This window comes from Macaca thibetana, chromosome 7 (genome assembly GCF_024542745.1).
Source record: "Macaca thibetana thibetana isolate TM-01 chromosome 7, ASM2454274v1, whole genome shotgun sequence".
Lineage (NCBI taxonomy): Eukaryota > Metazoa > Chordata > Mammalia > Primates > Cercopithecidae > Macaca > Macaca thibetana.
In genome coordinates, this window is record NC_065584.1 from 138,314,855 (window position 1) to 138,338,776 (window position 23,922).

The following is a 23,922-nucleotide window of genomic DNA, read 5'->3' on the forward strand; positions in this document are numbered from 1 at the left end:
TTTACATTCCCACTAACAGTATACAAGAGCTTCCTTTTCTCAACATCCTCACCAGCATTTGTTATTGCCTGTCTTTGAGATAAAAGCCATTTTAACTGGAGTGAGATATCTCAGTGTAGTTTTGAGTTACATTTCTCTGATGATCAATGATATTGAGCACCTTTTCATATGCCTGTCTTCCGTTTGTATATATTCTTTTGATAAATGTCTCTTCAAGTCTTTTGCCCATTTTTAAATTGGATTTATTAGATGTTCTTCTTGTAGAGTTGTTTGAGCTCCTTATATATTCTGGTTATTAATCCCTTGTCAGATGGGTAGTTTGCAAATATTTTCTCTCATTCTCTGGGTTGTCTCTTCACTTTGTTGGTTGTTTCTTTCGCTGTGCAGAAGCTTTTTAACTTGATGTGACCCCATTTATCCATGTTTACTTTGGTCATCTGTGCTTCTGTGACTCAGGCTTTTTAATGTTCTCTCCACTCTCCCTCCAAATCCTGAGGGATATCCCGATAAACCATTTATACCAAAGTACAAAGTGCCTGATAAGCCTTAAAACCTAGGGGCCCAGTGGCAAGACTTGCATTTCAACAAAGACCAAAATTTTAAATAAAAGAAATAAAGCTCTAATAATAAAAACTAGTATAGATTATTCTTGAGTAGGGGGTTCTTCAAACATACTACATAGGTCACCACCTATTTCCCTAAGATTTGTCCTCCTGGGCATAGTATTATAGCATAGTGTTTATGAGAAAGGACTCTAAAACCAGTCACATTGGTTGCAATGCTGGCTGCATCACTTCCAAGCTATGTGGCTTTGAGCTAGATACTCAGGCTCTCGTATTCTTCATCTGTAAAATGAGGATGCATAACAGTATCTACTGCAAGTTTACTATCAAACATTAATATAATCTATAAAAAAGCACTCAAGACAATGCCTGGCATATAATAGACATTAAAAATGGAAAAACATGTATAAGAGCTATTCGGTAAACAGCTTAGAAGAATAATTAAGGACTAAATGTCATGGTTCAGACTAAATAGACTGTAAGGACTATAATGAAAAGAAAAGATGACAAGTTAAATAACTTTTGTGGAAAAGATGAGTCTTGATTTCTCATTTGAATGATTTGGAACAGAATAGGTGGAAGACATTCTAGACAGAGTGAAGAACAAGAATAAAACAATGGAAGAATACACGTGTGCATCCACGGTACCATGAAGTGGTCTAGAGCAGAAGGTGCACAATCATTCATAGGGAGAAGGAGGAGAAGAAAATGATATTTAAGAGAAATTAGATGAAATCAGTCAATGGGAAGGTTTGAAATAGTGGAGAATGTTACTTTAGGGGACCAGTAAGCTATTGTAGTATTCTATGACTAAAGTAAGGAGAATGTAAATTATGATAGTGAAATAATTGTAGAATTAGGCGATTTGGGCAACTCCTTTAGCATCTCTGAGGCTCAGCATTCCTGATCATAAACTGAGATACTATACTTATAAGATTACCATGAAGATTATTTGAGATAAGCCACACAAAAGGACTTTGTAAATCCTAAGTGCTATGGAAATATTAGTACTGAGTGCCATTGTTTACTCTTAAACAAAAGTAGCAGCAATGGGAATGAATACAGAATGTATGTGGGTTTTAGTTGGGTGAAGAAATTCACAAAATAAATGATTAGCTAAAATTAAAGAGGATGCTTGAGTCATTTGACTTTCATTCTTGGGGGAAAGGGGTCTTTCTGTTTATTTTTTTTTAAATAGTAAATTACCTTAGAAAAAACCTTTTAATCACTTTCTGACTTCATCATTTTTGTTGAAATATTTTAATATACATTGGTTTATTGCTTTTGCCTTAAAGTAAGGCAAACAACTAACAGTTCCCCCAAACATTATTTAATGTGTTACTGTGTTCCAGCAATTCACATTGTCAGAGTCATCCCTGTGACCATCAGTCACATTACATACACATCCTTTTACTCCTTCATGTGGAAAGGATATATAAAGCAGGTATAAATCTACGTTGACCTGATAAAGACATTCTAGAGGATGCTTTTTAAAATTTTATCTTTAATATCAACTTATTTGCTCATTATCTGCCTTGTCCCAACTTGTTCCACCTCGACCTGCTCCCCCTTATCAATCCTGGTGGTTCCTCATATGCTATTGGTATATCTGGCTTGCTCTTCCATCTCCAGCTACTCTGGTTTTCTTCTTTGCTGTGTTTGGAGGAGCCCGCTTATAAAGTTACTTGGTCAGTGTGCTACTCAATGCTGTTTTCCACAGGAACCCTCTTGCTCAGTTGCACCTTTTCTGTACTTTGTTAGGGTTGCTCCTTCTCTGTTGCAGTGATTCTGCCCTCCTACCTGATGGGAAGCTTCTTTGAGTCAGCTACTTTCCAAATCACCAAGAATTTACTGTTGAACAGATATATGGTGAACCATATTTATGTATCACCCTTTTATGTATTTTGAAAGGATTTCTTTTAAATCAGCAATTATAGGGCATTTGCTGATGAGGTGCTGTTGTATTGAAAAGCAGAGGTTTTTTTCCTATGTTCGTGGGAAAATAATACTAATCATAACACAGTCCAGGACACATAACAGAAACTTAATGCAAATGAAGGAGCAGTTAAGAGTAAGGTTATTCTATTAGTCTAGGATTAAGCAAATAACAGTAAAGAGAAAGTCAAAAAGTCAAGTGATTCAATAGCAAAGACATGGAATCAACTGAAATGCCCATCAAAAATAGATTGGATAAAGAAAATGTGGTACATATACACCATGGAATACTAAGAAGCCATAAAAAGGAATGAGGTCATGTCCTTTGCAGGGACATGGATGAAGCTGGAAGCCATTATCCTTAGCAAACTAACGCAGGAACAGAAAACCAAACACTGCATCTTCTCACTCATAAGTGGGAACTGTACAATGAGAACACATGGACTCAGGGAGGAGAACAACACACACTGGAACTTGTTGGGGGGTGGGTTGGGGGGAGGTAGAGCATTAGGAAAAGTAGCTAAATGCATGCTGGGCTTAATACGTAGGTAATCAGTTGACAGGTGTAGCAAACCAGCATGGCACACGTTTATCTATGTAACAAACCTGCACATCCTGCCCATGTGACCCAGAACTAAAAATAACAAGAAAAGCCAGGTAATAAGCATATTTCTAGACCAAAGACAGCAATACAGATCAGAATCAGGGCCAGTGAGACAAATGTGGGTCCTGAGGCCAGGACTTGGGGAGGAGAACTCCTTGGGCTGTACCATAAGAGGTCCTGTCCCTTTGTCTTCTTTGTCTGTCTTGAAAGTTAACCTCTAAATATCCAGCTCACCTGGGTATTTAGTACTTTACTGCCTTTAATAAGGAACATAAAATACTTTAATGCATTTAATAAGGAACATAAAATTGTTTGTTGATCTGAAAATGCTTTAGCTTAATTCTGGTAATGATTTAGCAATAAATTTTTGACTGTTTAAAAGTTCATTATCTCCTTTAGCCCACTAGGGTATCTAACTTTTAGAGTCATATTAAATAGTTCTCTTAAAAATGAGTATGTTAACATATCTGCAAACCATATTTCACATTAAACACTAATATTAATTTCAGAGTTTACATACTTCCTCTTCAAATCTGGGGCTTGGAGTCAAGACTGTGTTTCATGTTAATTGCATGACCTTAAGCAAGTTTTCAGAAACTCTAAACCTTGAGTCACTTTATCTGGAAAATGAAAATACTTATTTTATACAATTATTGTGAGAACGAAATGAGATAAACTTTAGAAAATTGCATACACAGTGCTTGGTACATAGTAAATAATAATTGAATGTTATTACGAAGGCTTCCCATAACAACATAGTCTATTGTTTTAATCTTTCTCAAAGACTTTCTTTCCAAAGTCTTAAATCTTATCCCTAAAGTTCATTACTGAAGATAATATATGGTTATGTAACTACAGTTAAAATATGTGGAGAGTAAGTTGGAGCTTTGGAATTCAAGTAGTTAAGACGAGATGATGTTATCTTAGCGTTCACCCTCCAGCTACCTCTCATCCACCTTGAGTTTTTCCTGATTTGAGCCATTTTCCTTTAAAACAAAGAACTTCAGAGAGAGGAGTAGGTATGTGGGTGGGTATAAGGGCTTGTGGGTATAAGGGCTTGTGTCAGTTACCACTGGTAACATTCACTTTACATACAAAGGATTGTTTCATAGACTCCAGAACTAGGACCAAACTACCTTTTTACTTTATTTATCGGTGATGTTTTTGGCTGTATCTCTTTATCTCTTTGAATCTGTTATATCCTCGTATAATAGGCATAATGATGCCTTCTTTAAAGAGTTTCTGTGAGGATTACAGAGATAATTTAAGTTTCTGAAACATAACAGGTGACCATTAAATGTCATCTTCCTTTCCCATCTCAGTCACTTGTCTGAAGGAAGTGCCACAGCCGGTATTTTGAACTCACCGAATCTTTCCCTAAGGCATCTATGGTTTTATGATGGGATTGTATCACACACACATACCGTAGGGGCTCAGTAACTAGGAAGGTGAGATTTCAACATTAGGAAATTGTTGCTGAACCATAAAGATAAAGGTATCTTCCCTTTCACTTCTGACTGTTTCTTTAGAATGTCTTTGTTCTTCCTCTTTCATTTTCCAACCTAGCAGAATTCTTAGGTTGCCCCCCACTATATCATAATTTTCACATCAGGTACCACCTGATTAGTCTTCTGTGATTGCTACTTGAAGCTTTTCACTACTCTTCTCAGTACTAGTAATAACTAACATGTACTGGGCTTTGCTATCTTCTAGACATTGCTCCAAAAATTTACATGTATTAACTTATTTAAACCTTACAACTATCCTATGAGGAGATGCTATTTCTGTCCCAATATAATTAATGTACAAGATAAAGCTGTAAAAGCAGTAGGGAAGTAACTTTCTTCTTCTTCCTTTATTCTTTTTTTCTTTCTTTCTTTCTTTTTTTTTTTTTTTTTTTGAGACGGAGTCTCACTCTGTCACCAGGCTGGAGTGCAGTGGCGTGATCTCAGCTCACTGCAACCTCTGCCTCCCGGATTCAAGCGATTCTCCTGCCTCAGTCTCCTGAACAGCAGAGACTACAGGCATGCACCACCATTCCTGGCTAATTTTTGTATTTTTAGTAGAGATGGAGTTCAAGTGATTCTCCTGCCTCAGCCTCCTGAGTAGCTGGGGCTACAGGCACGCACCACCACACCCAGTTAATTTTTGTATTTTTAGTAGAGATGGGGTTTCACCATCTTGGCCAGGGTGGTATCGAATTCCTGACCTCGTGATTCACCTGCCTCAGCCTCCCAAGGAAGTAACTTTCTTATGACCACACAGCTAGTGTATCACAGAGTTGGGATTCCAATGCAGGTAATCTGGATCAAGGGACTGTGCTGAAAGCCAATAACCATTAGTGCCTCCTCCTCAAATGGGACTTCTTAAATTTCAAAACTGTCTACCTTCTGATTCTATTTTGTCAGTCCTCTGCTCCCCGTCAGAGGCATCCCTCTCTGGATAACGTGGATGCTTCTGCATCTTTGCACATGACATGAATGTCTCAGATGCTTCTCTTCTGCTCACACCGCTTCTCCTTCTCTGGATTGTGTAAGGCCCAGTGCAGCCACTTTAGGCTTATTGGAACCTATATTGTTTATGTATTAGTTCATGGGTTTCCTACTTTCATTCATTTATATAATCATCTATCTGAAAAACAGTATGAGTCTCTTATGTATCAAGGAATACAAAAATTTAAAGTTAATTAGAACACAGCTCCTGCTCTTCAAGAGTTTACAGTCAGATAGGAGAGGCAGACATACAGATAAAATATTTCACATACATAATTATGGTATTTTGAGAGTACATTGCAGGAGCACAGAGGAGGAAGTGCTGTACTCTGAGGAGGTCTAATGAGCTGATGTTGATCCTTGGCTGGGTGTCAAATGTATAGGTATTCTATAGATATTTATGAAAGAGACATATGAATAGAGAAGGGAAGGGGAAAATAATTGGAGGAAGAAAGAATAGCATGGAAAAAGGCCCTTTAGTGGGGTAAAAATATGGTAATCAGGGAACTGCTATTACTTCACCATGACTGAGACAGATGTGCTTATGGGAGTGACAGAAAATAAGACTGCTAAAATAGTGTTTCAAGAAGGAAGACTTATATATTTTCAATTGTATTAATTTTAGAAATTTAGGATTTGAAAAAAGAGTCAAATTATCATTTAGGAGGACCACGTAGGCTACAACTGTCATGGTCCAGATGAGAAATGACAGAGTTCAGAACTAAGGCAAGACTATGTCACCTCAGGTATGTACATGGTCTAGAATGACTCCTGGGTATATGCTGTGGGCAAGTGGAAAATTATGATGACATTATTGAGATTAGTAATTCAGGAAAATTGCTAGGTTCTGGATGGAGTTTAATTTTGGGCAACTAGGTGGAGATACTAAGTGGCCGAAATGTGTGCCAATTCTTCAATAAAGAGTGGTTAGGAGAGAGATGAGCTCCGTTGGAGTGATTGCTGAAATGGTTTTAGAGTTTAAACATAATTTTTACAGATAGTGAGGGCTGGATTATGAATGATATTCTGGCTAGAGAGGATGTAAAAGTTACTGAGGCATGAAAGAGTATGGAGCCCTTAGTGAATAACAGGTTGTTCTCTGTGGTTGGAATATGAACAAGTGAGTTCGTGGGTGCAACTGTGGACACCTGTTCCTGGGTTTGCATTTGGTGGCCTTCATTTCCCATTGAACTTTCCCACTCAAACGTTTTCTAACAATTATTGCCTACAACAGTAGCTTTGAACCAGTGATGCCAGTCAGGAAATTTAGATTGGAAAACATCAGAGGCGTTAACAGAATTGCTACTTTGATTTAAACAAAAGGAAGCATTTGTTTCTAAGTTTGGAAGACCAAGGATTTTGGATTGAGTGATTGGTAGAAAATTTTATTTGACCAAAACTAGTTTAAACATAATTTATCTACCCTATTGCAGCTTAACTTTCCAAAGCCCTTTCTTCACAAGGAGATGTCCCATAGGAGTAAAAAAATGCTTTTTAAATTTAACTCAAAAGTAAATTTCTTGACGTTTTTATTAGTAGAAAATAGGTCCTGGTTTGTATTTGTGAATGAACACCAAATTGTTTCAGAGCAGAAGAGTTATACTCTGATAGTATTTGAAATCTAGAAAGACTTGGGCTTCTTTAGAGTTCATCTCTTTCACTCCATCTTTTCTCCTCCTCTTCTCACTTATGCTTCCCTCTCTCTTGTGAAGCTCGGCTCCTGGCCAGAGCATGTATTCTGAAATCCCCTGTAGAGCCTGATTGAAGTGAAACTGGCAGATTTCCAAGTGGAGAGAGCTGATAAAAGAGCAGATTTCTGAGACAATCTGTAGTTTATGATGTGTTCTTTAATGAATAAAATAGATTATCTACCCAAACACACACTGGAATACCAACAAAGCCTTTTGACTGTTACTATTATTCTGGGTTACATTTCACTGATAAAATAGTAAGTTCAATTCAATGAAACTTTGAATTCCTACTACATATAAGGCCTTGTGCTGGCAAACCAGCAAAATTAAATATTAACTTTATTTTCTTTTTCTTCACACAATTCAAGAAACTAGTCATCATAGAGATTACTTATTTGTGTGGTCAGAAAAAGATTATTTGGATGAATAAAAACAGGTTTTATATATAGAGATAATATTAATTTGTGAATTTTGAATACCTGGGATGTGAAGGAAATATATTTAGATTTAAATTCTTATGTTTGTGTAAGTAAACATGTTATTAGGAAAGAAAGTAAAGTAGAAATGACTTTATGAAGTTAATATGGCTGCATAAGTTGCCTGTCATATTACTCAATGTTTTCTAAATAATCATTATTACCTTTTATTACTATTTCAGTTGTGCCTACCCATGAATGATTTATCAAAAAACATTATAAACATAGTTATTGGTAGTGATTTGCTTTAAGTAATTATTTTAAAAGTAAATTTACATTGAAATTCATATATGCTCCTACCTCCTCTGCAATTTTTCACACATTGTGTATTACGAATACTTTTGAAACATGTTGGAAATGGAATAAATCTAGAATTGAATTCTGATATTTAACATTCATTTCTTTGTAGACACTACATGGAGTTGTGTGGAAATGACAGAGATTCATGAAACCCCTCCTCCAGGAAAGAATGTCTTTCACAGATGGAGCTTTGCTTCCGGTTTGCACAGGACAGCGACAATGTGGCAGAGCCACGCCTGCCCTTCCTGCTCTTTCCAGTGATTCACAGAACATCTGAACAGTGATGCTTGCCTTGGATTTTCAGATTTTCATCCTGATACTTGTTTACTTTTCTGGGACAGAAAAGCTTGCACTAATTGCTCTCCATGGTGGCTAATTTTTTCAAGAGCTTGATTTTACCTTACATTCATAAGCTTTGCAAAGGAATGTTTACAAAGAAATTGGGAAATACAAACAAAAAAAAAGAGTATCGTCAGCAGAGAAAGGATCAAGACTTTCCTACTGCTGGCCAGACCAAATCCCCCAAATTTTCTTATACCTTTAAAAGCACTGTAAAGAAGATTGCAAAGTGTTCATCTACTCACAACTTATCCACCAAGGAAGACGAGGCTAGTAAAGAGTTTTCCCTCTCGCCAACATTCAGTTACCGAGTAGCTATTGCCAATGGCCTACAAAAGAATACTAAAGTAACCAACAGTGACCATGAGGATCTGCTTCAAGAGCTGTCTTCAATTGAGAGTTCCTACTCAGAATCATTAAATGAACTAAGGAGTAGCACAGAAAACCAGGCACAATCAACACACACAATGCCAGTTAGACGCAACAGAAAGAGTTCAAGCAGCCTTGCACCCTCTGAGGGCAGCTCTGATGGGGAGCGTACTCTACATAGCTTAAAACTGGGGGCTTTACGAAAACTGAGAAAATGGAAAAAGAGTCAAGAGTGTGTCTCCTCAGACTCCGAGTTAAGCACCATGAAAAAATCCTGGGGAATAAGAAGCAAGTCTTTGGACAGAACTATCCGAAACCCAAAGACAAATGCCCTGGAACCAGGGTTCAGTTCCTCTGGCTGCATTAGCCAGACACATGATGTCATGGAAATGATCTTTAAGGAACTTCAGGGAATAAGTCAGATTGAAACAGAACTTTCTGAACTACGAGGGCATGTCAATGCTCTCAAGCACTCCATCGATGAGATCTCTAGCAGTGTGGAGGTTGTACAAAGTGAAATTGAGCAGCTACGTACAGGGTTTGTCCAGTCCCGGAGGGAAACTAGAGACATCCATGATTATATTAAGCACTTAGGTCATATGGGTAGCAAGGCAAGCCTGAGATTTTTAAATGTGCCTGAAGACAGATTTGAATATGTTGAAAGTGTGGTGTACCAAATTCTAATAGATAAAATGGGTTTTTCAGATGCACCAAATGCTATTAAAATTGAATTTGCTCAGAGGATAGGACACCAGAGGGACTGTCCAAATGCAAAGCCTCGACCCATACTTGTGTACTTTGAAACCCCTCAGCAAAGGGATTCTGTCTTAAAAAAATCATATAAACTCAAAGGAACAGGCATTGGAATTTCAACAGATATTCTAACTCATGACATCAGAGAAAGAAAAGAGAAAGGGATACCATCCTCCCAGACATACGAGAGTATGGATATGAAGTTGTCTACTCCAGAGCCAAAAATCAAGAACAATTGGCAGTCACCTGATGACAGTGATGAAGATCTTGAATCTGACCTCAATAGAAACAGTTATGCTGTGCTTTCCAAGTCAGAGCTTCCAACAAAGGGAAGTACTTCCAAGCCAAGCTCAAAATCACACAGTGCTAGATCCAAGAATAAAACTGCTAATAGCAGCAGAATTTCAAATAAATCAGATTATGATAAAATCTCCTCACAGTTGCCAGAATCAGATATCTTGGAAAAGCAAACCACAACCCATTATGCAGATGCAACACCTCTCTGGCACTCACAGAGTGATTTTTTCACTGCTAAACTTAGTCGTTCTGAATCAGATTTTTCCAAATTGTGTCAGTCTTACTCAGAGGATTTTTCAGAAAATCAGTTTTTCACTAGAACTAATGGAAGCTCTCTCCTGTCATCTTCGGACCGGGAGCTTTGGCAAAGGAAACAGGAAGGAACAGCGACCCTGTATGACAGTCCCAAGGACCAGCATTTGAATGGAAGTATTCAGGGTATCCAAGGGCAGACTGAAATTGAAAACACAGAAACTGTGGATAGTGGAATGAGTAATGGCATGGTGTGTGCATCTGGAGACCGGAGTCATTACAGTGATTCTCAGCTCTCTTTACATGAGGATCTTTCTCCATGGAAGGAATGGAATCAAGTAGAGCAAGGAGCTGATTTAGGCTTGGATTCATCCACCCAGGAAGGTTTTGATTATGAAACAAATAGTCTTTCTGACCAACAGCTGGGTGTTTACAATAAAGACCTAGAATACTTGGGAAAGTGCCACAGTGATCTTCAAGATGACTCAGAGAGCTACGACTTAACTCAAGATGACAACTCTTCTCCATGCCCTGGCTTGGATAATGGACCACAAGGCCAATGGGTTGGCCAATATGATTCTTATCAGGGAGCTAATTCTAATGAGCTTTACCAAAATCAAAACCAGTTGTCCATGATGTATGGAAGTCAAAGTGAATTGCAAAGTGATGATTCAGAGGATGCCCCACCCAAATCATGGCATAGTCGATTAAGCATTGACCTTTCTGATAAGACTTTCAGCTTTCCAAAATTTGGATCTACATTGCAGAGGGCTAAATCAGCCTTGGAAGTAGTATGGAACAAAAGCACACAGAGTCTGAGTGGGTATGAGGACAGTGGCTCTTCATTAATGGGGAGATTTCGGACATTATCTCAATCAACTGCAAATGAGTCAAGTACCACGCTTGACTCTGATGTCTACACGGAGCCCTATTACTATAAAGCAGAGGATGAGGAGGATTATACTGAACCAGTGGCTGATAATGAAACAGATTATGTTGAAGTGATGGAACAAGTCCTTGCTAAACTAGAAAACAGGACTAGTATTACTGAAACAGATGAACAAATACAAGAATATGATCACCTTTTATATGAAACACCTTATGAAACTCCACAAGATGAGGGTTATGATGGTCCGGCAGATGATATGGTTAGTGAAGAGGGATTAGAACCCTTAAATGAAACATCAGCTGAGATGGATATAAGAGAAGATGAAAACCAAAACATTCCTGAACAGCCAGTGGAGATCACAAAGCCAAAGAGAATTCGTCCTTCTTTCAAAGAAGCAGCTTTAAGGGCCTATAAAAAACAAATGGCGGAGTTGGAAGAGAGGATCTTGGCTGGAGGTATTCATGTTTAAATGCTACATTGTAAGCTAATTGTGTTTTAACATCAGGTAGCATTTCTTTAGAGCATGTTCTGTGTTTACTTGGGTGAGAGTTTACTTGCAATGACTTTTCATGCTTCCGCTGAGGAGCATTTTATTTTACTCAGACAGCTCTCCTGAGAAGTTGGGCTTGATTTAAAATCAAAGAATATGTTAAATGGGTCATATTGAAATGAGCCCAAACTTAACCCAACACATTGTGGATCAGATTTCTCTGCTCAATTTAGGCACAAACCCCATTTTACATCAACTAACTTTGTGGCATCGGTTGTCGAAGAAAGGGTGAGTGAAATCAAAGGTTAAGCCAACAGCTTGGCGTCTATTTCTTGGTTCCATTAAGTTTACAGGGATGGAAAGAAAGTTGTAGTTAATCTTAAAAAATATGAAAAGATCGACTCTGAGACATAATCACTCATTTTCCTATCCATTCAACAATTTAGGGGTTGCCCATAGGAAAAGTTGTGTCTGCACAGGCTACCATAGGTCAGTCCCATGGAAGACCACGGACTCCCTTACAACCTACTGGCACAGTCAGGGAGAGCATTAGAACCAAGGCCCTAGGTCATGCCTGAGTGGTCACAAGCTATTCTTTGAGAAGAGATCAGTAAGGGCATAGAGTTGAATAGTTACCTCCTTAAGAATAAAGTCCCTTCTCCACCACGGAAATGAGAAGAGTACCTTAATTAACAAGTTTAATTGCTTTCTTGTGGGAACAACTTTGGATTACATAGTTTGGAATCCAGGTGGAATTGTGGAAAGTGATAGTTATATGTAAATGTAAGTGTGTGTTTACTTTTTATTTCTCAACCCAACTTCCTCCGCACTTATTCCAATCCCTTACCATTTATTTTAGTTGCATGCTAACTACTTATATTTTCGGGATAGTCTTTCACAAGCTCAATTTAATTGATTTGCATATTATTATTATGTTCCCTGATCATGGTATTGTCATCATTAACTAAGCTATTACTCTACATAATACTTCATAAAGGTATATATGACCAAATGTTACTTGCTATTATCAAATAACATAATAATATCTGCAGCCAGTAGCAGCTGGTTATGGCTTCTCTGTCTTGACCAAAGATGTGATCAAACCCCTCTAAACTAGCCATTTTCTGGTTGATGTGAGTAGACTATTGAATAATCAGAAATCTTTACTGCTAAACTATTTGAATTTCTAAGACAACTGAAATAACTGGGGTTTGCCACTCTAAAAATCTGTCCTTATAAAACAACACAGTTTATGTAATTTATTTAGGAATGATATAAGTCAAAGGGATCTTGCATGCACTGGCTGTTGTGACATTTTGTGTGTGTGTGTGTGTGTGTGTGTGTTTTTTTTTTTTTTTTTTTTTTTGCAGGGATGGGTAGTTCTCCACTATATTTAAAACTGATTTAAGAGTGAAAAGTAGTCAAATGTTATGCAAATGCAATTCATATGGTAATAATATCCATCTTATATTAGAGTGATTTTTGAGAGTCAGATGTCCTTGTTACTGAAATTCATTTGCTATTTCTTGGGATACAGGCTAGCAGTTTGACATTGTATTTTATTTGCTGTTGATTCAAAGAAGTTTACTCAAAGGCAAATGAAGACTAAGAAGTGCATGAGCATGTATGTGTGTGGGGCGGGGGTGGGGGGTTGTGTATATCTGTTGTGACATAATAGAGAAATGTTTTAATGCCAATTGGTTAATGTAGTTGCTTGAAATGTTAGGCAATATCATAAATAGGACAAGATGATACATTTCAGAAAAATGGATCTTCTTCAACTTTTAAAAATTCCAAATGAGCAACCCTCTGCAAAGCAGATTGTTACTGATGGTGACCCTTCAACCAGCTAAAAAACCTAGTCATTCAGTGGTACTTAACTTTGGAATACACACGTGCTCTTGGTTATCTATAACCACCTGGTTAAGAATAAAAACACAGATAAAACAATCCTATACCATTCACCTGACATATGAGGCCTGGCTATAGAGGACTCACACCCTTCCATCCTCTTGGAGCTTAGCTTCTTATTATCCTGTGAGCCAACTGTGAATGGAATCTGTTGGATATCAATTGTCCTAGAGGAAATCAGCACACACATTTTTAAGATGGTCTCTGGTTGCTGAAAGGTACCAGATTGACTACCTAGGAAGCTGCGGTAGCCTAGATTTTAAAGGCTATCTCTGCTCCCGTTGGCAGCAGTCAGGCAATTTTCCCCATCCTGTGCCACCCATATGCCTCTGAAGGAAGGACAGCCAAAGAAGGACATTTTCCGGGCCCCTTTCCTGCTCAGAGCATCCCAAAGAGGTGCCAGTTGTCATGATGGTTTCTGTGCCCATGGCCATCTGCTTACTGGGATTTGGGCAGACGCCAACATATTTTTTCTCTCCATGGCTACATAGTTATCATTAGGTAGCAGTGCTATCTTTTCTCCATAAGTAACCTTAGCCAGATTGGAGTGCAGAGCTCTTGCTGTCAAACTGTGGGATGCCGTCTCCCTGACACAGCTTTATGGAATTATAAGCTCACACATTTGAATTATTTATTTCAACTGTTGTCTTCAGGATCCAGAGGATCAGAAAACTCGGATGTTTATAGATGTGGATATTTGGTGATAATGTTTCAGAGAACCTTCACCTTGAACAGCATTCCAGTAGGAAGAGACCTTAGAGTGTGTGTAGCCAGAAGCTTCCCCATGAGGTCAAATTCTTCCAGTGTTGCTGGCCCTTGCTGAGTTGGCACCATTTGTGGAGCTATCTTGATTCCTACACCATGATGGTGACTTTTTGATCCCCCACCGTCAGCCTTGTACCACCTTCTATCAACTGGAATTAACTATTTATTGTCTCCTCAAAATTCCCATGTACTTGCCTCTTCTCACACTGACTCTCATATTTATGTGCATTTCTCATTTTCTTTTCCAGAATAATCTACAGGCAAGTTGTCTTTTTTTTATCCTTTAACTTGTACTGTGCCTAGACTAGTGTTTTATACCCATATGGCATTGAGTTAAAAGGTGTTGGATAAATGCCTGAATCAAGAGAGGTGGGATACTAACTAAAAAAAACACAAACTTTAAAGTCAAATCCACATTCAAACTGTGACTTTTAATTGCTAAGACTATGACTATCTCCTGAGAGCTCAGAAGAATAGACATAAAAGCTTATTGCTCAGAATTACTATATATTATGCACTTTCCAGGCTGTTTACCTGTTTTTCATTCTTTTACTTCTTATAACACCTCTATCAATTTAATTTTATTATTATTATCCCATTTTATAGGTGAGGAAGCAGATACTGAAAACTTACCTAGCTTAATCTCATTCAGCTAGTAAGTGGTGGATCAAGAATTACATGGATTGTTACTCTGGCTATTTAGAGCAGCAATATGTTTATTCACTTCAAAGGTTGTTTTTATTCAAGTTTTTTTTTTATCAGGAAAAACAAGCTTTTATCAGGAAAAACTGATAAAAGATGAAGAACAGAATCAGCCACTAGGTTTAGTTCAACTCAGAGATATTCATGAGAAACCAGTACAAATATGAAAGGCATTAAGTTTCTGGGACTCCCAGGTTATGATGTGAAATAGTTCATTATCAGTCTTTCTACTTCAAATCATTGGTTCATTTTATAAATCAAGATCTGTAGAGTGCAATAAGTACTGTACTAAAACAGTTGCTTGAAGGATGTTGTATTTGCAGTCTGATACACTTTACATGAAATTAGAACCTAAAGTCAGTTGGAAGTATTAATAATTTTCCTAGCAAAAGAACAAAAATCTTGCTCTGAAAAAGACTGTGATATTGGAAATTAGCATACTTCCTAGTTTTTACATCATGGTATATATTTTGTTTTCTGAATGGTTATAAAACTGTCCGAATATTTTGACTTCCAAGTAAGGATATAAAATTGAAGGTATTAAAATTTCCTAAGGTATATACTTTGTTAGACTAGTGGTTCCCAATCTGGCTGGTTGTTAGAATCATCTGGAAAGCCTTTGTAGTAGTTGTTCCTGGGATGTTGTTTTAAAATGACCAATTATTTGCATATTTTCACAGATCATTGTGACTTGGTGGTCCTACAATGGCGCCAGGCATATGCATTTAAAATTACATGAGTTACTGATGTAATATATGTCCTTTAATAAAACAACAGCAACAACCACACACACAATTAAAAACATAATAAAACAAAATCTAAAGTGAAAAGTAAAATAGCTCACCTGTGGACAGTCCAGGTCAGGAGGATGGAGTCTGGCTATTCATATGCTCCCTTGATGGTTCTGAGGAATGTGATCAACAGAGCACATTTGAAGAGCACTTCTAAAAGCTATGTAGCAAATATACCTGCCCACATGGCATTCTTAATTTCCCCCTTTTTTAACTTGAAAGAGATAAAATCAGTCTAAGGAAAAATATTAATGATTTTTCTTTCTTTTGATTTTTTGAGACAAATTCTCACTCTGTTGCCCAGACAAGAGTGCAGTGGCATGATCTTGGCTCACTGCAACCTCCGCCTCCTGAGTTCAAGCAATTCTCCTGCCTCAGCCTCCCTAGTAGTTGGGACTACAGGTGCCTGCCACCACACTCAGCTAATTTTTTTGTGTGTGTATTTTTTTATTAGAGATGGAGTTTCACCATATTAGCCAGACTGGTCTCAGATTCCTGACCTCATGATCCGCCTGCCTCGGCCTCCCAAAGTATTGGGATTACAAGCGTGAACCGCCGCACCCGGCCAATTTTTCTTAACTTAAAAACAAAAGATGTTTTGTCAACCTTCCAGAGTTAAGTAGATTATTACATTTTGTGAAAATGCTTTAGTAATATCTACATATGAAAATAGAAGAGCAATAGATGTATTCCTTAAAAGGTATGTATAAATTGAAAATTTTAGAAATCATGTATATCAAAAATCCTAGGAGATTTTCCTGTAGAAACCATTCAGTGCATACTTTTGCCTACAGATAAATTCCTATCATTCCACATTTTATCTGTTTTTGTAACTTTGAGGCTTTTTTTTTTTTTTTTTTTTTTTTTGGTAAATCTTCCTTCAAGGATAGCAATATTGGTAATAGTAGAAGGCAACTTATCTGCAAAATGTTGCATAAAAAGGTAGTGAATAACAATAACCTTTTGTCTAGTATTTTTTGCTTCTAATACACTAGAATTATCTATAATGTAAAGTGGTTCTCTTGTTTATTTAATTGACAATATTTTTATTTGACAATTTTTTTATGATTATACTGTAAGTTCTAGGGTACGCGTGCACAATATGCAAGTTTGTTACATATGTATACATGGGCTATGTTGGTTTGCTGCACCCATTAACTCGTCATTTACATTAGGTATATCTCCTAATGCTGTGTCTCCCCCCTCCCCTCTCCCCACAATAGGCCCCAGTGTTGATGTTCCCCTTCCTGTGTCCAAGTGACCTCATTGTTCAATTCCCCGCTATGAGTGAGAACATGCGGTGTTTGGTTTTCTGTTCTTATGATAGTTTGCTGAGAATGATGGTTTCCAGCTGCATCCACATCCCTACAAAGGACATGAACTCATCCTTTTTTATAGCTGCATAGTATTCCATGGTGTGTATGTGCCACATTTTCTTAATCCAGTCTCTCACTGATGGACATTTGGGTTGATTCCAAGTCTTTGCTATTGTGAATAGTGCCACAATAAACATATGTGTGCATGTGTCTTTATAGCAGCATGATTTATAATCCTTTGGGTATATACCCAGTAATGGGATGGCTGGGTCATATGGTACTTCTAGTTCTAGATCCTTGAAGAATCACCACACTGTTTTCCACAATGGTTGAACTAGTTTACAATCCCACCAACAGTGTAAAACTGTTCCTATTTCTCCACATCCTCTCCAGCACCTGTTGTTTCCAGACTTTTTAATGATTGCCATTCTAACTGGTGTGAGATGGTATCTCATTGTGGTTTTGATCTGCATTTCTCTGATGGTGAGTGATGATGAGCATCTCTTCATGTGTCTGTTGGCTGCTTAAATGTCTTCTTTTGAAAAGTGTATGTTCATATCCTTTGCCCACTTTTTGATGGGGTTGTTTGTTTTTTTCTTATAAATTTGTTTGAGTTCTTTGTGGATTCTGGATATTAGCCCTCTGTCAGATGAGTAGTTTGCAAAAATTTTCTCCCATTCTGTAGGTTGCCTGTTCACTCTGATGGTAGTTTCTTTTGCTGTGCAGAAGCTCTTTAGTTTAATTAGATCTCATTTATCAACTTTGGCTTTTGTTGCCGTTGCTTTTAGTGTTTTAGATATGAAGTCCTTGCCCATGCCTATGCCCTGAATGGTATTGCCTAGGTTTTCTTCTAGGGTTTTTAAGGTTTTAGATCTAACATTTAAGTCTCTAATCCATCTTGAATTAATTTTTGTATAAGGTGTGAGGAAGGGATCCAGTTTCAGCTTTCTACTTATGGCTAGCCAGTATTCCCAGCACCCTTTATTAAATAGGGATTCCTTTCCCCATTTCTTGTTTTGGTCAGGTTTGTCACAGATCAGATGGCTGTATATGTGTGGTATTATTTCTGAGGGCTCTGTTATGTTCCATTGGTCTATATCTCTGTTTTGGTACCAGTACCATGCTGCTTTGGTTACTGTAGCCTTGTAGTATAGTTTGAAGTCAGGTAGCGTGATGCCTCCAGCTTTATTCTTTTGGCTTAGGATTGTCTTAGCAATGTGGACTCTTTTTTGGTTCCATATGAACTTTAAAGAAGTTTTTTCCAATTCTGTGAAGAAAGTCATTGGTAGCTTAATGGGTATGGCATTGAATCTATCAATTACCTTGGGCAGTATGGCCATTTTCACAGTATTGATTCTTCCTATCCATGAGCATCATATGTTCTTCCATTTGTTTGTGTCCTCTTTTATTTCACTGAGCAGTGTTTTATAGTTCTCCTTGAAGGTGTCCTTCACATCCCTTGTACGTTGGATTCCTTGGTATTTTATTCTCTTTGAAGCTATTGTGAATGGGAGTTCATTCATGATTTGGCTCTCTGTTTGTCTGTTACTGGTTTATAAGAATGCTTGTGATTTTTTCACATTGATTTTGTATCCTGAGACTTTGCTGAAGTTGCTTATCAGCTTAAGGAGATTTTGGGCTGAGACAATGGGGTTTTCTAAATATACAATCATGTCACCTGCAAACAGGGACAATTTGATTTCTTCTTTTCCTAGTTGAATACCCTTTATTTCTTTCTCTTGCCTGATTGCCCTAGCCAGAACTTCCAACACTATGTTGAATAGGAGTAGTGAGAAAGGGCATCCCTGTCTTGTGCCAGTTTTCAAAGGGAATTTTTCCAGTTTTTGCCCATTCAGTATGATATTGGCTGTGAGCTTGTCATAAATAGCTTTTATTATTTTGAGATACATTCCATCAATACCGAATTTATTGAGAGTTTTTAGCATGAAGGGCTGTTGAATTTTGTCAAAGGCCTTTTCTGCATCTATTGAGATAATCATGTGGTTTTTGTCTTTGGTTCTGTTTATATGCTGGATTACGTTTATTGATTTGCATATGTTGAACCAGCCTTGCATCCCAGGAATGAAGCCCACTTGGTCATGATGGACAAGCTTTTTGATGTGCTGTTGGATTCAGTTTGCCAGTATTTTATTGAGGATTTTTGCATTGATGTTCATCAGGGATATTGGTCTAAAATTCTCTTTTTTTGTTGTGTCTCTGCCAGGCTTTTTTATCAGGATGATGCTGCCTCATAAAATGAGTTGGGGAGGACTAACTCTTTTATTTCGTTTATTGGAATAGTTTTTTTCCGTTTATTGGAATAGTTTCAGAGGGAATGGTACCAATTCCTCCTTGTACCTCTGCTAGAATTCAGCTGTGAATCTTTCTGGTCCTGGACTTTTTTTGGTTGATAGGATATTAATTATTGCCTCAATTTCAGAGCCTGCTATTGGTCTATTCAGGGATTCAATTTCTTCCTGGTTTAGTCTTGGGAGACTGTATGTGTCCAGGAATTTATCCAGTTCTTCTAGGTTTTCCAGTTTATTTGCATAGAGGTGTTTATAGTATTCTCTGATGGTAGTTTGTATTTCTGTGGGGTCGGTGGTGATATCCCCTTTATCATTTTTTATTGCATCTATTTGATTCTTCTCTCTTTTCTTCTTTATTAGTCTTGCTAGTGGTCTATCTATTTTGTTGATCTTTTCAAAAAACCAGCTGCTGGACTCATTGATTTTTTGGAGGGTTTTTTGTGTCTCTATCTCCTTCAGTTCTGCTCTGATCTTAGTTTTTTCTTGCCTTCTGCTAGCTTTTGAATGAGTTTGCTTTTGCTTCTCTAATTCTTTTAGTTGTGATGTTAGGGTGTCAATTTTAGATCTTTCCTGCTTTCTCTTGTGGGCATTTAGTGCTATAAATTTCCCTCTACACGCTGCTTTAAATGTGCCCCAGAGATTCTGGTATGTTGTATCTTTGTTCTCATTGGTTTCAAAGAACATCTTTATTTCTGCCTTCATTTCGTTATGTACCCAGTAGTCATTCAGGAGCAGGTTGTTCAGTTTCCATGTAGTTGAGCGGTTTTGATTGAGTTTCTTAGTCCTGAGTTCTAGTTTTATTGCACTGTGGTCTGAGAGACAGTTTGTTATAATTTCTGTTCTTTTACATTTGCTGAGGAGTGCTTTACTTCCAACTATGTGGTCAATTTTGGAATAAGTGTGATGTGGTGCTGAGAAGAATCTATATTCTGTTGATTTGGGGTGGAGAGTTCTGTAGATGTCTATTAGATCCGCTTGGTGCAGAGTTGAGTTCAATTCCTGGATATCCTTGTTAACTTCCTGTCTCATTGATCTGTCTAATGTTGACAGTGGGGTGTTAAAGTCTCCCATTGTTATTGTATGGGAGTCTAAGTCTCTTTATAAGTCTCTAAGGACTTGCTTTATGAATCTGGGTGCTCCTGTATTGGGTGCATATATATTTAGGATAGCTAGCTCTTCTTATTGAATTGATCCCTTTACCATCATGTAATGACCTTCTTTGTCTCTTTTGATCTCTGTTGGTTTAAAGTCTCTTTTATCAGAGACTAGGATTGCAACCCCTGCCTTTTTTTGTTTTCCACTTGCTTGGTAGATCTTCCTCCATCCTTTTATTTTGAGCCTATGTGTGTCTCTGCATATGAGATGTGTCTCCTGAATACAGCAAACTGATGGGTCTTGACTCTTTATCCAATTTGCCAGTCTGTGTCTTTTAATTGGACCATTTAGTCCATTTATATTTAGGGTTAATATTGTTATGTGTGAACTTGATCCTGTCATTATGATGTTAGCTAGTTATTTTGCTCGTTAGTTGATGCAGTTTCTTCCTAGCCTCGATGGTCTTTACATTTTGGCATGTTTTTGCAATGACTGGTACCTGTTGTTCCTTTCTATGTTTAGTGCTTCCTTCAGGATCTCTTGTAGGGAAGGCCTGGTGGTGACATAATCTCTAAGCATTTGCTTGTTTGTAAAGGATTTTATTTCTCCTTCACTTATGAAACTTAGTTTCCTGGATATGAAATTCTGGGTAAAATTCTTTTCTTTAAGAATGTTGAATATTGGCCCCCACTCTCTTCTGGCTTGGAGAGTTTCTTCTGAGAGATCTGCTGTTAGTCTGATGGGTTTCCCTTTGTGTGTAACCCAACCTTTCTCTCTGGCTGCCCTTAAGATTTTTTCCTTCATTTCAACTTTGGTGAATCTGACAATTATGTGTCTTGGAGTTGCTCTTCTTGAGGAATATCTTTGTGGCATTCTCTGTATTTCCTGAATTTGAAAATTGGCCTGCCTTGCTAGGTTGGGGATGTTCTCCTGGATAATATCCTACAGAGTGTTTTCCAACTTGGTTCCATTTTCCCCTTCACTTTCAGGCACACCAGTCAGATGTAAATTTTGGTTTTTTCACATAATCCCATATTTCTTGGAGGTTTTGTTCATTTCTTTTTACTCTTTTTTTTCTCTAAAATTATCTTCTTGCTTCATTTCATTCATTTGATCTTCAATCACTGATACTTTTTCTTCCAGTTGATTGAGTTGGTTACTGAAGCTTGTGCATTTGTCATGTAGTTCTCCTGTCATGGTTTTCATCTCTATCAGTTTGTTTATGGATTTTTCTGCATTAGTTACTCTAGTTATCCATTCTTCCATTCTTTTTTCAAGGTTTTTAGTTTCTTTGTGCTGGGTACACAGTTCCTCCTTTAGCTCTGAGAAGTTTGATCGACTGAAGCCTTCTTCTCTCAGCTCGTCAAAGTCATTCTCCATTCAGCTTTGTTCTGTTGCTGGTGATGAGCTGCGTTCCTTTGGAGGGGGAGATGCACTCTGATTTTTTGAATTTCCATCTTTTCTGCACTGCTTTTTCCCCATCTTTGTGGTTTTATCTGCCTTTGGTCTTTGATGATGGTGATGTACCGATGGGGTTTTGGTGTGGGTGTCCTTTCTGTTTGTTAGTTTTCCTTCTAACAGTCAGGATCCTCAGCTGCAGGTCTGTTGGAGTTTGCTTGAGGTCCACTCCAGACCCTGTTTCCCTGGGTATCAGCAGCAGAGTCTGCAGAAGATAGAATATTGCTGAACAGCAAGTGTTGCTGTCTGATTCTTGCTCTGGAAGCTTTGTCTCAGAGGTGTACCCAGTCGTGTGAGGTGTGAGGTGTCAGTCTGCACCTAGAGGGGGATGTCTCCCAGTTAGGCTACTCAGGGGTCAGGGACTCACTTGAGCAGGCAGTCTGTCCATTTTCAGATCTCAACCTCTGTGCTGGGAGAACCACTGCTCTCTTCAAAGCTGTCAGACAGGGACATTTACATCTGCAGAGGTTTCTGCTGCTTTTTGTTTAGCTATGCCCTGTCCCCAGAGGTGGAGTCTACAGAGGCAGGCAGGCCTCCTTGAGCTGCAGTGGGCTCCACCCAGTTTGAGCTTCCCAGAGACTTTGTTTACCTACTAAAGCCTCAGCAATTTGGGCACCCTTCCCCCAGCCTCGCTGCTGCCTTGTAGTTAGATCTCAGACTGCTGTGCTAGCAGTGAGGGAGGCTCCGTGGGCGTGGGACCCTCTGAGCCAGGCGCGGTATATGATCTCCTGGTGTGCCGTTTGCTAAGACCCTTGGTAACGGGCAGTATTCGGGTGGGAGTTACCCGATTTTCCTGGTGTTGTGTGTCTCAGTTTCCCTTGGCTAGGAAAAGGAATTTCCTTCCTCCTTGAGCTTCCCAGCTGAGGTGATGCCTCACCCTGCTTCTGCTCTCGCTGGTTGGGCTGCACCCACTGACCAGCACCGACTGTTTGACACACCCTAGTGAGATGAACCCAGTAGCTCAGTTGAAAATGCAGAAATCCCCCGTCTTCTGTGTCACTCACACTGGGAGCTGGAGGCTGGAGCTCTTCCTATTTGGCCATCTTCCTGATGAATCGATAATAACATTTTTAATTGACAATAACAATTGTGTATATGTATGGGGTATAATGTAATGTTTTGAGTTACGTATACATTGCAGAAAGATTCAAACAAGCTAATTAACATATCCGTGACCTTATGACATATCACTTTTTTTCAGTAAGAACATGACAAATCTATTCTTTCAGTAATTTTGAAATATACAGTGTTATTATTGACTGTGGTTACCATACTGTGCAGTAGATCACTAACGTTTATTCTTCCAGTCTAGCTCAAACTTTTTACCCTTTGATCAACATCTCCTCTTTTCCCACCTCACTCCCTACCCCCACCCTTAGCCTCAGGTAATCACCTTTCTAAAATCTGTTTCTCTGAGATTGACTTTATTAGATTCCACATATAATTGAGATTATACAGTACTTTTCTTCCTGTGCCTGACTTATTTCATTTAGCATAATGTCCTTCAGTTACATCCGTGTTGTCACAATTACGGACTCCTTTCTTTTTAAAGACTGTGTAGTGTTCCATTATGTGTACATCTACTTTTTTATCCGTTCATCCACTGGTAGACACCTAAGTTGTTTCATATCTTGGCTGTTGAGAATATTGCTGAAGTAAACATGGAAGTTCAGCTATCTCTTTGAAATTTCAGTCTCAATTCCTTTGGATATACAGCCCTGAGATGCATGATGACATTTCAGTTGATGATGGACTGCATATATGACAGTCTGCATATATGATGGTGGTCCCAAAATATTATGATACTTTATTTTTACCGTACCTTTTCTATGTTTGAATATATTTAGATACACATTTGCGAGTGTGTTACAGTTGTCTACAGTAATCACTACAGTAACATGCTCTATGTGTCAAATTGTAAATGTTTGTGTATCTAAACATATCTAGCAGCAATAGGCTATACCATATAGTCTAGGTGTATAGTAGGTGATAACATTTACGTTTGTGTGAGGTACAGTCTATGATGTTCAAGCAATGACAAAATCACCTAATGACTCATTTCTCAGAACATATCCCTACTGTTAAGCAACACATGACTGAATATGAAGAAGTGGAATTGCTATAT

The 23,922-nt window shown here is 38.1% G+C and overlaps 1 protein-coding gene across 3 annotated transcripts in view; it reads left to right on the forward strand.

The window, feature by feature from the left end:
* The window catches only part of UNC13C (unc-13 homolog C), a 753,954-nt gene that overhangs the window by 93,086 nt on the left and 636,946 nt on the right, over positions 1-23,922 (forward strand). For all 3 annotated transcript variants that reach the window (XM_050799780.1, XM_050799781.1, XM_050799779.1), the window contains one exon: positions 8,171-11,415. In XM_050799780.1, the coding sequence (XP_050655737.1) occupies positions 8,427-11,415 (2,989 nt within the window). In that variant the 5' untranslated portion in view covers positions 8,171-8,426. The remainder of the gene's footprint in view (positions 1-8,170; positions 11,416-23,922) is intronic.